The sequence below is a fragment of the Acyrthosiphon pisum genome, chromosome X, assembly GCF_005508785.2.
Source record: "Acyrthosiphon pisum isolate AL4f chromosome X, pea_aphid_22Mar2018_4r6ur, whole genome shotgun sequence".
NCBI lineage: Eukaryota > Metazoa > Arthropoda > Insecta > Hemiptera > Aphididae > Acyrthosiphon > Acyrthosiphon pisum.
The window spans coordinates 18,726,796-18,744,081 of NC_042493.1; the positions used below are offsets into that span (position 1 = coordinate 18,726,796).

Consider the following 17,286-nt stretch of genomic DNA (forward strand, 5'->3'; position numbering starts at 1 on the left):
AGTCCGGCCGATATTAGAACCGTTAGGAATCGTGTTCTACCTCACTAAAATAATTTAAAAAAATATGAGGGAGTGTACACGCCCCACGACCAATTCGAGCACTGTGACATAATATGTGTGTTATGCAACATTATTATAATACTGTTGTAAAAAAAAATAGAACACGTATAGTTTTTTTTTTTTATTAACAAGTATAATATGTATTTGACATTTGTAGTTTTGTTACAACCATATTGCCATACTGGCATAATAAACATCATATTATTATATTTTATAGTATACCTTATTCTGTAATACATAAAACATGAATAGTTTAAAACTAAAATGGACGTCGGCCAAATGTTACACATTATAATTATAGGTAACAGACAAAATTAACATAAAAACAGGGATTCCAGTCTGTGCTAGAAAGTTGACTTCTATGCACTATATTATATTATAATGAGTTTTAGCTTTTAAAAAGATGTTATATTCGTTCGAACTATAGCATGTATATTACTGTTAGTTAACACTCTTAAGGCACTCTGAAACATTAAAAAAAAATTTTATCTCAAATTCGGTCGTATGGACTTGGCTTGCTAAAAAACTTGTAATATTCATGTAATATTGGCATAAGTGATCAACAAAATTTGAAAAATAACATTGTCGTTAATATACATTTTTTTTTGTAAACAAATATACAAAATATTTTGATGGAAAATCACGTAGTGAAAAAAAATAGTGTAATTTCATACATTTCCGAGATGCATATTTTTATGGTATATAATAGTTAAGTATAATGTAACATCTATTTGTCTTACGTACCTCGCTAAAAATAAAATAAATTGATTGATAAAAGTCACGAAGAGATAATATTTAATAAGATCGTAAAAAATAAAGAAATACATTTCAGAAGTCGATGCGATTATTTTTAAAAGTCGTTATTAAGCGATTTATATGATTTTCAATTTGACTGATGTTAAAATATGATGTATTAATAGTACATTGATATTATGCATGTAATCAGACACAGGCCACAGCTAAAGCTAAAATTATTTTAATAATAATATAATAATAATAATAATGATGATGATGATAAAATAGGTATGGTAAAATAACAATGGATTTTATAAAGCAGACAAAATCTATTATTATTATGAAGGAGGTCATGTCTTTATGTATTGCATATTGTATTGTTAAATATTATTATAAAATATTATATATTAATATATGATGTATACGATAATATACTATATTCTAGCGAATATGTCAAATACGTAAATTTATTTTACACAGACCGTTTTACAATATTTTTCTAAAAACGAATAATATGCTATAGATATAATTGCAGTAAGTACAGCAATAAAACAATAAATAATTTTTAGTTTTTGTTCATATAAAATATATGCCTATTATAATATTTTGATCATCGATTATAGAACTACGCGCATACAACAAGTATGACGTTTTGAAGAGGTCTTTAACTTTGCTTAAGTACACGTTTTTGAAACACGCAGATTGATACAAGAAAGAAAAACGCATATCCTTCGCATTCAAGAAAAGCAGAGGTTAGGGTGTGCCGCCGGGATAAGTGGACTATTAAATTTAAAATTTATAAAACGATAATGTTATCGTATTCAAACAAAAAAAAGCGTAAAAATAACGAAAAGGCGATACTGAGCGGAGTTGTTTCGGCGGTTTTTTTTTTTTTTTTTATTTATGTTCGAAAAAATAAATAGCAAAATCTTTTTTTGACATTATCATAATATACATAATATTTGTATTTAATAATATAAGTACAGCTAATAAACCCGAATCGTCATACATTGGAGTATGATCTATACAACAGACAAACGCACGGCGCACAGTGTTAACTTGACTTAGTTTTCGAAACGCTCATCGCAATATATAGGTAATTGCCACGCCACCACAAAAATAATTAAGCACATTTTACCCAAAACAAATACAAAAATAAAAACACAACATAATATATCACAATAATACATTATTACCGTAATAAATACAATAACCATACATAGTAATAATGATAATAATAATAATAATATACAGCGATAATAAGCATTTTCCCGCTCAGAATCTAAAACGACTACCTACGAAAACAATAATAGTATATAATAATAATTATGCGTTTCTGTTGCTCGTGCATTAAGCGAAAATAATAAACGATCAATACAAAAACATATTATTATATCTAATAACACATACTAATATTATAATATGGTCAAATGGCATTTGGATTTATACACATGTTTATGTAACAATAATAATAATTATATTATTATCACATTAACAGATTCCGTGTGACCATCGATCATTTTTTTATTTCATTAATTTTATCGACTATACAATAATAATAATAATAATAATATTTTACAGTAACCCGGTGGAATTTTGCTCTATACATTATAATAATGTTATACGACATGTACACTGATCCAAGCCCGGATTAAGTTTTTTGAGGTCCCAGGGCTAAATTGTTTAGAGTCCCCAATGTAAAATAATAAAAAAATGTCCATAATTATTATTTGGTTTTCATAAAACATTAAAATATATAGCTCACAGTAATATTCAAATAAAAATTGTTTTTTAGCTGTTGTTGTATCATATCGTCTACATTTAAAAAGTATTTAGTATTTTGTTTTCAGAAACTAAATTTTGTGTTAAAAAAAATATTTTTATTTATATTATAAATTTTCTTTTACACGTAATATATTTAATAAGTAGGTAGGTGGCAATGATTTAAATATCATAAATTTAAAATGTGAACAATTAGAGGCCCCTAAAAAAAATGTCAAGTCTTGTGGTTCCCCACCCCTTAATCCGGACTGATCCAAAAAAAAAAAAACATTGGAATATATATAGTTTTATAAAATAATATTATTTTTCTGGTTGTCGGCCTCAAGACATCGATCCCGACACCGATATGTAGGCGCCGTCGGCCGGTTTCGTCTCGCTGTTGGATCTCGTCGGCGGCGGCGCCACGTTGCGGCCGTTGGCTGCGGCCGGTGCGTTGGCCATGGAATTGTTGTTGCTACCGTTGAAGTGGTTGTTGTTGGCCAGACTCGAACTCCGTCGCCTTTGCCGGCTGTTAGGGATGCAGTAACCGCCTTTGCCGTCCTGGTGGCTGATCAGTCTCTTATTCTTTTCGTCTCTGTCCGATTCGATCTGAAACATCGTTACGTATACCGAACACAATCGATCGATGACCGCGCACGATATTTCGTTTCTGTACAAAAGGGAATTATACCGGTGGAGCCAAACTATGAGTGGTTTTTAATCGGTGAGAGGGGGAGGGTGGTGATCGATTTCAATAAAAATACAGTTTCATACTGACATGGTGTGCTCATATCACGCGTTCAAAGGTTTTTATTGGTTCGTTATAAAGATTATAATAATATATGTATCGTCCGACTTTATCTCAACAGATGATATGGTGTGAATTCCGCAGCGAACGGTAGAAATATTAATCGTTTCGATACTTTATTATTTTTTAACTTAAATAGTTTTAAGCTCAATTTATCTAAGGTGTCTTTAGTTCAGTCGGGGGCTCAGTACTATGAACTCCTTAAACCCACCCCGGTGAGTTGGAGAATATTATAATGACGCTCTTCTCTTGGCTATACAATATAAACCATTTGCACAATAGCAAGAAAGATAAAAAAAAATAATTTAATTGCGGAAAAATGTTCACTAGAAAAGGACGTCAAGTATGCGCACTACTCCTGCAGCAGTTACAGGTACAAACGTACAATATCATATTTTATATTCCTACAAGGGAGGATAATAATGAGAAGATATCTGATAAAGGATGTAGTGACGATAAAGATGAGTGTGACATTAATTTCGGGTTGGTTGAGTTTTTTATTCAGCTATATTATAGGGGTGGTGACTGGTGGCGTTTAAAGGTTGAAAGGTTGGCCCAAATCTTAATGGTAAGCGAAAACATTTTAATTTTATCGTTAAATCTTGCATTTCATAAAAATGAGAAGAAAGTTCACACAAAAATAAAAAATTCTTTATCATTTCTAAATAATAATAAGTTATGAATATAAAATGTTGAAAGTTTGGAACTCATTTTTAAAAAAAGAGGTTTATTCATTGTATATATAGGTACACTCAACATTCACGTCAAAATACAGTTCAGAAGGTTTTCCACTTTTCTACAATGAATGCATAATATTGTAACATTAAAATTAAAAAAATGGAATAATATACAACAATGGATGAGGCTATAACAAAATTTCTATTTCATTAAATCCAAGATCTAACAAAATCTAACAAAATACAAACTGATATTCAAAAACAGCGACAGTGAATTTTTAAAAATTTTTATCATACAATTATGACACGTGACCAAAAAAATGTTCTTAATTCCTGAGATACCTAGGTACAATATTTATGTCTTTGTGTCATTTACATGCTTTTCTATGATTGTATGTTTTTATTTTACCTCTATTAACTTTTGAAACCTGTAGTTACTATGGAAAATCTCATAAATAAATAAAAAAAATATTATATTTTTTTTTTATTAGAGTCGGATAGTTATGTACCTATTTTGTGAAACTAAGTAGTTATAATATATATATTAACATCAAAATTCATAATATTACTATACTGCATTACCTACTGCAGTATCATATAGGTACCCTACTATACTATTAATAATACTGATATTGATAATATTGTTATACTTTTCGGTACAATGATTATCGGTAGAACGAAATTAAATTTATTATTTAAATGTTTTAATTAATCAAAGGAAAAATATCTAAGTGGTTTACTTTCTGGCGTGACGCTGTCTTTCATGTCTTCGTGGCTGGAATTATAGCGGGATATAAGACCTCCTAAAAACAAAACACCGTCGATAAACGATATACCTAATAACACTTATTAACCCAACCTATTCTACTCGTATAACCACGTCGCCGCCGCCGTATAACCTGAACAAAATATATTTTTCGGGGCTACATAAACAACAAAATAGAATCCCTGGGTAGTAGGTATATATAATATTATTATATTACTTTTTAGTATCATTCGCCGTTATATCGAGCGATCGATAGACAGTTGCTCTTAAAATAACAGTTATAAACGAAGTTATCTCTCGAGAAATCGCGAACGCCCTAAATTATATTTCAACTCAGCCATGGTAGTATATAATAGGTAATATATATTATTATAGGACGCGCCTTGTGTGATTAACGGCCGTCGTACACGAACTACGGCAGCAGCAATAGGGTTTTAATTTCGACTTACGTTTCTTATATTTACGTATGGCGATAATCGATCGGACGTGTCTGATCCGCAACTCGAGCTTTCCGATAAGTCCGTGTTAAACTTTCTAGTAGCCCGGGGCGAAGATGGCGCTTTCCGGGCGCACATTTGCGTCTGAATGTGTTCGCAGACCCTCCGGAAACGTCTTATATTACCTGTGTCGCGCAACAACAAACGCAGCAAAACGTATATTTACGTATTATAATCGAATCATATATATCATATAGGTAGGTGATAATAACAATAATAAGAATACGCGTTTATTGGCGGACCGCGACCGATACCTACCGGAGTGCAACGTGAATATGATGGCGAACAAATAGTCCCTGGGAGAATGCGTGTTCGTGACGTCCGATAAATCAATTTGAAATCGCACTTGCCTCTGAAACATGGCCGTGCCGCCGGATCCACGTCTGTATTCAACCCGGAACGACAGCGCATTAATTACGGTGTGGCTCAACTCGGAAATCTGTAAAAGCATATGCACATAAAAAATACTTGAACCGTTGACGACGACGATCGCTTGGTCGTCAGTGGGTCGATTTATCAAGCCCTCGGGTCGTATAGTATTCATTCGAATATCGAACGACGTTACAACCGACCCGACCAGTTCGGTATAGGTACACAGACCATTGACCAATGGTGACACAATACGTGTGCAAAAATATAAGCCCGTATTGTGCCGTCCCTGATTTTCTTTTTTAACATTTTAATATTAATAATTTCTAAATTGTATTGTTCTTAGTGTTTGAGTAAGTAAGTAATACAAATGTATTTTTTAATGTAATATAATATTCAGGTCACTGGTGAAATTTGATAATAAATAAATCCATCAGAATCGGCACCAAAAATTATAATTAAATTGAAGAAATATAATCATGAGGATAACAATAACTATTGAGTTAAATTTTTATAAACTCCTTTTTTTTTAGAGGCAAACGAATAAATATTTTTCCCGTTGTCCCTATATGAACATTAGTTATTAAACAGTGGCAAACCATTTACCTAATATATTTCAAGGGGGCATTGCCCCTCAATGCTCCTACACACTGGCTACGGCTCTGCCTTGTACTATATATATATAGTTACAATTGCGTGATAGACTTTTAGATATATAAATTCCAACTAGTGTATAGTGTTTGAAAATTCGATGATTCCCATTACAAAGTCTGCACCAGCTGCGGGCGGTCATAATATTGTAGTTTCCACCAAATATAATACTACCAGCAGGTTTTTAACATTATTGTTATACGTCGATCGGTTGTCTTTACCCACCGGGAGCGAACAATAAAAATATTATATCTTGATGTTACCGTTAAAGTAAATCAATAAATAAATGTATACAGGGTGATATGTACCAAGCATGTGCCATACTTATTTCTTCTCCTTCAATTATGCAGTTATTCAAAAAACTGATTTTTGGAATTATTTAATATAGGTACCTAAGACCATTTTTTCCAAATATTTGAGAATGTTTGTACTACATAAGAGAGTGCTTAAGTCTTAAGGGTGTGCCCTGTGGCGATACAAACTTTTATTTATCAAAACGGGGCCCCCCTTTTAAACTGTATTTAGTTTACATTAGTTAATTAATAATTTTTCCGAAGATGAAAATAAAAATTCAAATAAATAATTTTTGAGTTACTCTACTTCATAAACTAGGTTAGATATAGTACATAATTAGTATCTACTAAATTTAATATTAAATCTAATTTATATTTTTGTAAAACAATTTTAAGGTTTATTATCTTTATTGTATACTCTTAAATAACTGAGAAACTATTCGTTCAAATTTTGAATTAGGCACCTACATAAATACATATTGATAATTTACTGTAGAAATAGGGGTTCTCATTTGAAAAATAGAAGTTTGGACACACAGGATACTCTTTAAGACTTAAGTAGTACGCTAGATCTCAATAATGTGAAAATATGGTATTTAAGGATATTTTAAAATTCCAATAGTTGAAATTTGAATTTTTTTTCAGTAGGTAAAGGAAAAAATAGTAGTGGGCATGCAACTTCGGTCATATTAATTGTATTATTTTTTTTTTTTAAATACAATTTTAAAATGATTTAATAATTATTAATACTCGCAATAATGCTTATGTGGTATACTTAGCTATAATACATTTTTCTCATTTAAATATTATTAATATTCCACCAATATTGTATATTTTACGATCAAATATGCAGATCATAATGTGGCTTGACGGTAATTGGGTTTTTAAGATTCAAAACCATATCTTAATAAATTATGATGATGTATACTCACTACTTATTTATCAACCATGAAATCCCAAAGAAACGGTTATTGAGAGTCATTTAGTGTTAAATTTAAAATTATAAAACTCAAGTAAAATATTATGTTTGATGAAAAAGATGTAGGTACGTTTAGTTTATAGTGTGATTACGTATTCGCGAGAACGACCTCACGGAAAATATTAATTATTCAAAGGCATACAACAAACGAAACATTTATTTTATAACTGTTTGAAGGGTGATAATAATAATGTTTTATCGATCTAAAGTCTAAACACTTACCTAACAATTAAATTATTAAATTAATTTATTGTATACAGTTTTTCTTAATGAGTTTATTGTTATAGGTATACAATGTAGTTATATATATGTGCACTTAATGGAAACACATATGGACATATGGATATATGTACACATATGTAAACTAAATAAATGTAAAATAAATGTTTTAATTATTAAATACATTTTACAGCATGTATTTGAAAAATCATATATTTATAAAAAAAAATCAGTCAGGTACATAAAAATATATCTACAAAATATATTCTCAATTACGTACCTTTAGTCTTAATTTTGAACATTCACAGGGGCGTATTTACGGGGACGGATATGAAGACAAATCCGCCCCCCATTATTGTTTAAATACATGGGTATTATTATGTTATAATTATTACATCAAAAAGAATTACTGTAGATATCAACAATGGAAAAATTATAATAAAATTATTGTATTACGAGTATTAGGTCCGATTGTCTGAAAGTCGATAATATATTTTATGCGCCGTTTTGACGAATATAAAATAAAGGAGATATATGATCCTATCATGTACGTATATCAATTTTATAATAGTTATTTAGATTTTAGACATTTGTATACATTACTACTGTCTATTCTACATAGTCAATAACCATATATTATGATTCACTGAACAAAAACAAATCGAATAGTATTATATTATTATTGTAATGTGTTGTCGAATGTTTTTAGACTCGATCGATCGATGTCACGATAAGCGAGAAAGAATGAGGTTCTTTATTACGGATGTAAGATGTTCCTAGGATTTATCGCTCGAGGGCTTATATAGTCCTCAATATTCCCCTCCAATAATCAACATAATGTTAACACGAGATTTCTACAGATATATAGACATCGACTGCGACCGCGTGTTGTAAAAAAGGGGTGTCCTCACTTTATTGATTTCACAAAGGCTAAGCTACACTTGAATTACTAATTACCAAATTAATACTAAGACCGTATACATAACATTATGATAAAGAAAAAGTGAGAAGCTACAATCACGTTTTGGGCATTTGAGGGAGTGGCGACGATGCATCTAGCGTTGTCCCTGCAATGTCCCTTACCATCACCCTCTCTTAGTACATCACTGACGGTGCATAATGTCGATAACAATAATTTATAATAAAATATATTATATTATGCAAATTCAGAGCGCTGCACACAGCACTATTTATTTTTTATTTAAACAAGAAAATCAAGTTTCATATCCGATTGTATTTGTTTGTTAAATTTGCCAGTGTCCACAAAAACGTAATTTCAATTTTTTTTGTTAGAGCACGAAGCGTCAAGCGAGTAAGCGATAGTGACGTAATTTCAGTATTTTGATGAGATGACGTGTTACATTTATTTTAATTTACCATTGATTCTGTTTATTTTATTCTATGATAAAATAAAAATACTTCATTAGTCATACAATGCCCTGTAAATGCTTGTAAATAGGTAAGTATGTATAGGTAGTAACGAAAACGGAAAATTGTAGTGTCACTCTTGCTAAGCTCTATAATTATACTGCCGATAAAATAAATCCCGCACGCTACCTTCGTGGCTCCAAAAAAAAGCATTGCGCTACTGCAGTGCTACACATACTTAAGCGACCGAACACTGTTCGTTTGCCAAATAGGTTGAAGTTGAAAAAAGAGGGTGCTCATTCGAAAAAAATATTATATAGGGTACCTATCGACACGGGAAACGACTCTTTTGACACCATAAAAATATTCGGATCTCGAGTATACTTAAAAATTCCAAAAATCTGACGCGTGATTAATTTAAGGATAAAAAAGGGGTTGGTCGTGCTTGGTGAATCATACTGTATGTTTGCCTTTGAGTGTGTGTGTGTGTGTGTGTGTGTGTGACACAAACGGGCAATTAAATCCAATATGGAGAACTGCAGTGTTCGTGTGCACACGCGTGCGGTTGCCGTGGAAACGTCGAGATCGCAGCGGATATTGCGATGGGTAGAGAGCACACCGCCGTCGTGGTCTGCTCGTCGACGGCGATTTTCACTGGAGTCGGCGGACGGTTGTCGAGTGTGGATCGGCCTACGGACTACACCCTACAATTTGATTATCGTGTATTATATTATATACACGTTTTCACTGTATGCTACCGCGAACCTATATCAGAATCCATTAGATTTTTCCGCTACGGGACGCATTTTCACGTCGTGGATATTATGGTTGTGAAAAACATATCATAATGGCATAATGCAATAATATTAATTATTATAGTTGTAGGCGCAGTTAGCGTTTAAAATCTGGGGAGAGTTCGGTCCGATATATCATATAGTAGATAGGTATGGACTAATAAAACAATTTTCCTCGCTCTGTTCGGATCAGGATCGCTTACATTTATTAAGTAAACGAGTGGACTGGATACGATCGTAACCACACTTTTCCTGTTAGATATAATATGATTTATTGCTGAAAAGATTTAAACTTTTTTCATTTGATTATACTTTCAATCAATAAGGAAACTTCACACCGTAACACATATGTGTGTAATGTGTATTGAACTTAAAGTTTCACAAGTAAAGTAAAAGTGAATTAAAAAAAAAATATTACAATACTGTACAAGTACTATACCTACAATAAGACAACTTATTGTGCACAACTTTAGTAAGAAAAATCAAAAAAATCACTACCTGTCCTATCTATAATATATATAGTCCATAGGTAACTTCTAAAATTAGATGTGTTCCTATGTAACCTAACCTAACCTATGACTCTCAATTATTAAAATGCATAGCTTATAATGAAATTATATTTAAACAACAATTGTTCTGGTGGACTAGGGTGGGAGAAGTGGTTCAACCACCAAAGTTTATTCTTTTCGTGTCTAAGGTAAATATTAATAATTCACTTCAATCGAATCATAAAAAAAAAAAAAAATAATGCAGTAAATATACTAAATAATAATATACGATGGTTGCGTGAAAACTATTTTACCAGAGAAACGTGATAAAAACGATAATAATTATAATTTATAATATTATAAAATGTGTGAACATTGAAATTAGGATTATTAATAATTTGAGAAAGATTCAAATCTCTATAATTATGGCGTTGATACTTATTATATAAAAATGATTACAAACACCGAAATCGATATGAAAATAAAAGTGTAAAAAAAAGGGTGCAGATATTGTTTATTAGAGCGTTTTCTCAGCTGTTTTCTCTTACACTATATGCTGTGTTACATGAAAACGTGAGAAAAATCAAAATATAACTTCTCAAGTATACAATAGACACATGATTTTCCACCGGGAACCGGGTAAGCATAAAACCAGGTAAGCACTTCACCTACAGATCTACTAGAAAAAAATAATCAGACATGAAATAAAATTGAAATTCTCCTCAAATCTAAAGTCTTGATACGCGTCATATTTTATTTATTCTTCAAACATATTAAAAGTAAAGCATAAATGTATAGGTAGCTATAACTATATCGATTGTCACGGTGAAGTTTTTTTCTCGCAATATAATGTTTTTGTATTCAATGTGCACAATTCACAAAACACAGTCTTCGTGATTACCTGTTACGTTTGAAATCAAAATGCGCCCCTACTATCGATATCGGCTATATGTTATTATAATGTATAATATTGAAACATGAACCTGGTTTCCAGTCACTACCTAGCAGTCACCAACAGACTGATAAATTGAGAACGAGAAGTTGTCGACTGTTTGAAATACTTTGAATCGCTATATCAAATCGCGTGCAATCGATAACCCATATTAATCATTATAATATTGTTTTTCGTTCGAATAATATTCTTATTTCGTGTCTTAGTTATAGACATAATATTAAACTGTACAACTATTTCATAAAAATTGGTCGTCACGCATTTTGTTGATTCAAATAGATATACGACCCAGAAAACCTTAATATTATTTATTTTTTTTAGTAATGCATTCAATCATATTCGTGATTGGGATAATATTTTAATCGATGATTATCTTGTTTTCTTGTCACGCTTATATTTTGTATTGATGACTATAATCTATATTACGTATTACGTCTTAATGTAATCAACAGTGGCGTATTTTGGGCTTTTTTTTCGAGAGGGTGGGGGGGGGGGGTCCTGACTCCTGGCAATACTTTTTCTCCACAAATATTCATAGGCTCATCACGAATTCATATCTGATTATAATTTATAATAACCTAACCTTAATACCTTAAAAGTGGTAATTTTCTTTTAAATAAATCTTATGATTACAAGTTGCTACTTAGGTACATTTTTGATTATAATTAAGACTGGAATCAAGTATAAATAATTTGACAGAATAAATTAAAATTAATTTAGCACTTAAATTTACTGAGTTATTTCTCATATCAGTTTAATTAATTTTGTATACTCGTGTAAGATATATATAAAAATAACTTAAGTTTAAAAACCTTTATTTCAAAATATTAAAGGTTTTTTTTTTTTTTACTAATTCGTCCATAGGTACTTGATTATTTTCAATGTGATCATTCCGATTGATTGATAACACGGCCAATCCATTTATTTAACCATAATGTTGAAACCACGTACATTTTACGCCTTTACGACGTTATCAGTCGGCAGCAGTTCAACAGAAAATAAAATCGTTGTACTTCGAGAGTACTGTACATTTTACATCTTTGGTAAGGTAGATAATAATAATAAATGTATTCGAAGAAAAGATAATAAGGCGAAAGCCAATAATACAGTTGGCTTGACCATAGACTTATTAATATATGTTCTGCACGTCCCCCATATCCTACTATAGGTTGCCAAGTTATCAAACATTATTTGAAAGAGATAGTCAATACCAGTGTCCTGACTACCTAAGGTGTGTGCTATATTTTTCTAAAAATGTTGTTATTTATTTTTGTTAAACTATTCTCTCTCTTTCTCTCTCTCTTGCTATCAATGGGTGAAATGATACCTAAGTTGCGTGCTATAATTTTCTAACATGGTTAGCCCCTGGACCTCTTTCTCTGTTTTCAGTCTTTATATGCCTATTTGCCCGACCTGATAAAATAATTCTAAAATGCATGTAGTTCGCTGTTTACTGTGAGTTAAAATAACATTTTACTAATGCCTAATATCTATAATCTTGTATGATATGAAATGGTATGAAATATATACTATTCAATTTTCAAAGCAGTAATAAAATATTTCGTCATTCGTCAACAATATTTTCGATACTTCAATAATGAATATAACTAGAAAACAAATTGGAGGGGGGTTAACCCACAGGAAACTCTTACCCTAAATATGCCACTGGACTGGTCAATGACTTATGTAATCAATAGTTTATTATAGGAATTTCAAAACAAAAACTTAAACCAAACCTTATGTTATGTCATGGTAATACTCATATTAATTGGTATTTGAACAAAATCATGCTGTGTAGGTAATTAAATCACAATAGTATGGCTAAATGGCTTCAAGCACTCAAAATCAAAATTGATTAAATTATTGTAATAAATCGTAACATAACAAAATTATGTAATTTTAGGCAAAAATGGAAATCAAATTACTTAATTACACGACGCTAAAGTGCACAAACTATAATAACAGTTTAATTTCTTAATTATATACTATATATTTCAATAATCATAAAATCATATTTATTAAATCTGTAAGTATAAATAAAAATAAAAATATTTTTCGACTGATTTAGAGTTGATATTGAAACCATTTTTCACCTACTAACCTACCATTCACCGAATTAGTTTCCGTTTAATTTTAGGCAATGATTCACAATATAAAATACATTATATTATGAAGTTATTATCATTATCATTATACAAATTGATAATCGTAAAATTGCATATGATGAACATCGCAGAATTTTGGGTATGTACCTACAGTATTAAACTATACCTATTTGAAGAAAGTCCACATCAAGTTCACACCGAAAATGTAATATTACATTTTAATTTATTTAAATTTAGTTTTAAATGTGACATAATATTTGATTGGTTAGCTCCCACTCAAACTTAGATACACTCATACCACACATTTTTAACCATGCTCACCTTATACTTCTATAAGTAAACTACAGTCTTTGTTAAAATATGCACATATACTTGAATATCTTATGTGGGAATCAACTTTCACAATAGTATTATTATATAATCAATGTTTGATACATTTTATTTTATAGTCCCTAATATGTCCAACTGTGGCTGCTTCCGTTTATCAGCCATCATAACCAGTTACCACAGTGAGAACACAACATATGTTATAATCTTTAAATATTTTAATTTGTTCTATATTACGTCTATGTGTACTACCAATATAGATATTTTATTTAAGTTATCATATTATTATTAAGTAGGTACCGTTAATTTTGATTTGGAGTAATAAATAACATTCTAACGTTATACATTTATTTGGAAATTATAAATCGGTAAATTGATGCACACTTAGCACATATTATATTATTATATTTATTTATTTATATATATTTTTTTGGTTTTCTACCATGCAGTATACCGGCCGGTACCAGCTAAACGGCCAACTATGATACACGGCCACACGGGTTTTACAGGAAAATAAGTGTGTTTGGTTATTATTATTACTGGCTTTGAAAATTTGGCTTGATTATCATAGATACGGTTTACTGTGGACCTATCACATTCAACCTGGGCTTATATTTATTAGCTAAACAATTTCGAACAGAATACTTTGTAAAATACACATATCGTTTGTGTGATCGACATGTGACTTATTGCACGTCAATCTTTTGACGGTTATTACTTATAAGAAGTGAGGAATCAACTACACACTTCTTAATAATGTTTGGCAAACAATAAAAAAAAGTGACGTTTAATAAATATGGAAGTGAGATCAAAATGTTTCCATTCTTACGGGCTTGGTAAAAAGATGAATTTATTAGTTTAAAGTTGCAAACAAACAATAATGTAAAATTGTGAAAACAACTTGAAGCTTATTTTTTGAAAATAATATTGTATGGTATAGGTGTACCTATCTATTAATATTTGTTTAATAATTTCTCAGTGTATCTTATGTAAGACCATATACAATTTAATATAACGCTTGAATTAACGTTACATTTTTCCTAGTATTTTTTTTTTTTTTAAAACTAAAATTATTTTTGATAGTCTTTACATTTAGCAAAACCTGGTGCGTTTCAAACCTAAACGGAACCCAATTCATTTCACCTTTTAAGATACGTAATTCCAAACGGAAACCAATCCCGTGGCTTACATTGAACCAAAATTACCGATACGGCGACATTAATACCTAAGATATCTTATGACTTTAAGCAAAACTCTCTGCATTACCTATGGCATTAGTCATTACGTGACATACTTAGATAGTAAGTCTGTATCCAACCCGACCAATTCGAAACATGTAACTGAGTGAAAATAATTGTTATTTCTAATTCAAAAATATCGAAATAATATTATTTATTTATTCCTGAAACGTACAAAATACTAGAAAATGAAGTTTCTTATGTTTAAATTATACATTTCACAAACTTGTTTTATTTTATTTTTACATTTTCATGTGTCATTTCAGTTTCGATGAATTTCAGGTCGTCAGAATTCCAGACCCAAGGTAGTTTGTCTGTTTATATACCTGTGCATCCGATCGCATTTTCAATTCCAATGGTAATACGATAAATTCGTTGTAATTTTTATTACAGTAGGTGTATCGCGTACAAATACAACTTGTATACAATTACGGTACGAATGTGCATTTGCTTTTGTTGGTATATACATAACATTATACAAATACATGTAGAAATATACAGGGTGATTCACCATGCTCATCCCATTTGTATCCTTCCATATAGTGCATATTATAAATTAAAATGCTGGTTTTTGGAGTTTTTAAGTATTTTATCTGTGTGACTGTGCCCTATTATACTAATTGACTATATTTTCAGAATTTCAGATATTTTGATTTGTGTGCTGTGGCTTTAGAAATTTCTTTATTTTTCATATATAGAGAACCACCATTACTATATTTACATTGTTAAATAGGTACCTAGGTACTATATTTTGAAAAAAAACTCCTTAACTTTGTGTTCCTGCTAATAAGGATAGTATAATCTTTAACAATATACTATTACATAAAATATTAAACTTGGGTAGATACTTATGTGATATTCGGTCTAATAGGTATTATACATTTATACCTACTTGATATTGTGAACATGTAATGCTAATATATTTTTTTTGTTAGTTACTATAATTTTAAAATTGTCATAGTACTGAAATTGTTAGGCCTTCGAGTGTTGTATTATTGTGCACAATTATAATATTATATTTTAGTATACAGTAATCCCTCGTTATCCTTTTTTATCCGCGGTTCGGTCCACGATAACAAATTATTAATGCGATTGCGATTGCGATAACGTTTTACCGTTATTACACAAACACTGTAGAAATGTATTTTTGACAATTGTAGATAATTGTTGTTATATCGCTATAGGTATAACACATATACATTATAAATACATATATGTACTTATTGCTGATAAACCACAAAAGGTTACCTACACATGCACGATTAATAATCGTCAATTGCTCAGTTGTAAGGTGATATTTGTGCGTGACACGTGTGCAGCAGTGTTTAATAAATTTAGTAGTGGAAATATTTTTAAATGGCTTCTCAATGTAAAATGTCAGTAAAAAGGAGAAGAAATGTTTTATCACTAGTTCAAAAAATTGAAATTTTGGACAAATTAAAAAGTGGCGATACTGTAGCATCACTTTCTAGAACGTACAAAATGAATGAGTCTAGTTATTATTTATTATATCATGTAAGTTAAATTAATATTATAATAATATTATTATTATTTATTCGTTTCTATGGTGATAAACAAAGCGATAGAAATTAAAATCACATTTTTAGCGGTTTTTAGTAATTTTTCGGTGGTTTTTCCCATGGCATTAAATAACTATTGATAAATTTGAAAAATTACCTCTTTAAAGTACCATCTTGATTCAATTTGCTAAAAGATAAGGTAGGTACTATATGTTGAAATCAAAGCACACCTTCTGGTAAAAATTTTGTATACACGAATAAAAAAAAAAAAAAAAAACACCATTGTAAAACCATTCTAAAAATGTCGTTGTGTAAAAAATTGATAATTTAATTCATAGTTAAATGTTTAAAGTTATTGTTATTTTTTAAATTAAAATAAAATAACAAAAATAGTTGCTTTACGCGTGAATATCCAAAGTGAATATTTGAACTTCACTCATATAAAATGTTCTTTACGTTCAACCTCTATTTAATTTTAGGCATTTAAGCATAATAAGGTGTTAAAATTCAAAATGTTATGAATTTTTTACTATGAAATTATCAACGTTTTCGTGGTTTGTTCGAATTTCGAAATTATTTGAACTTTGTTCGCTTGTAAAAAACATTGTAAATACCTAAGTATTTTTTATATTTTCCAATTTATTAACTTTGTGTTAAATGTTTAAGCTTTTTTATGAAA

General features: G+C 30.2%; 1 protein-coding gene across 4 annotated transcripts in view; it reads right to left on the minus strand.

The window, feature by feature from the left end:
• Positions 1-1,677: 1,677 nt before the first annotated feature.
• LOC100164789 (serine/threonine-protein kinase BRSK2) overlaps positions 1,678-17,286 on the minus strand; it is a 129,052-nt gene continuing 113,443 nt past the window's right edge. Inside the window, exons 13-16 of one of the 4 annotated variants that reach the window (XM_029491978.1) lie at positions 5,563-5,743; positions 5,257-5,429; positions 4,782-4,844; positions 3,029-3,165 (exon numbers count right to left, since the gene is read on the minus strand). In XM_029491978.1, the coding sequence (XP_029347838.1) occupies positions 4,803-4,844; positions 5,257-5,429; positions 5,563-5,743 (396 nt within the window). In that variant the 3' untranslated portion in view covers positions 3,029-3,165; positions 4,782-4,802. Of the gene's footprint in view, positions 3,166-4,781; positions 4,845-5,256; positions 5,430-5,562; positions 5,744-17,286 lie in introns of all 4 variants that reach the window. The other 3 variants (XM_029492004.1, XM_029491964.1, XM_029492029.1) reach the window with 3 other exon arrangements.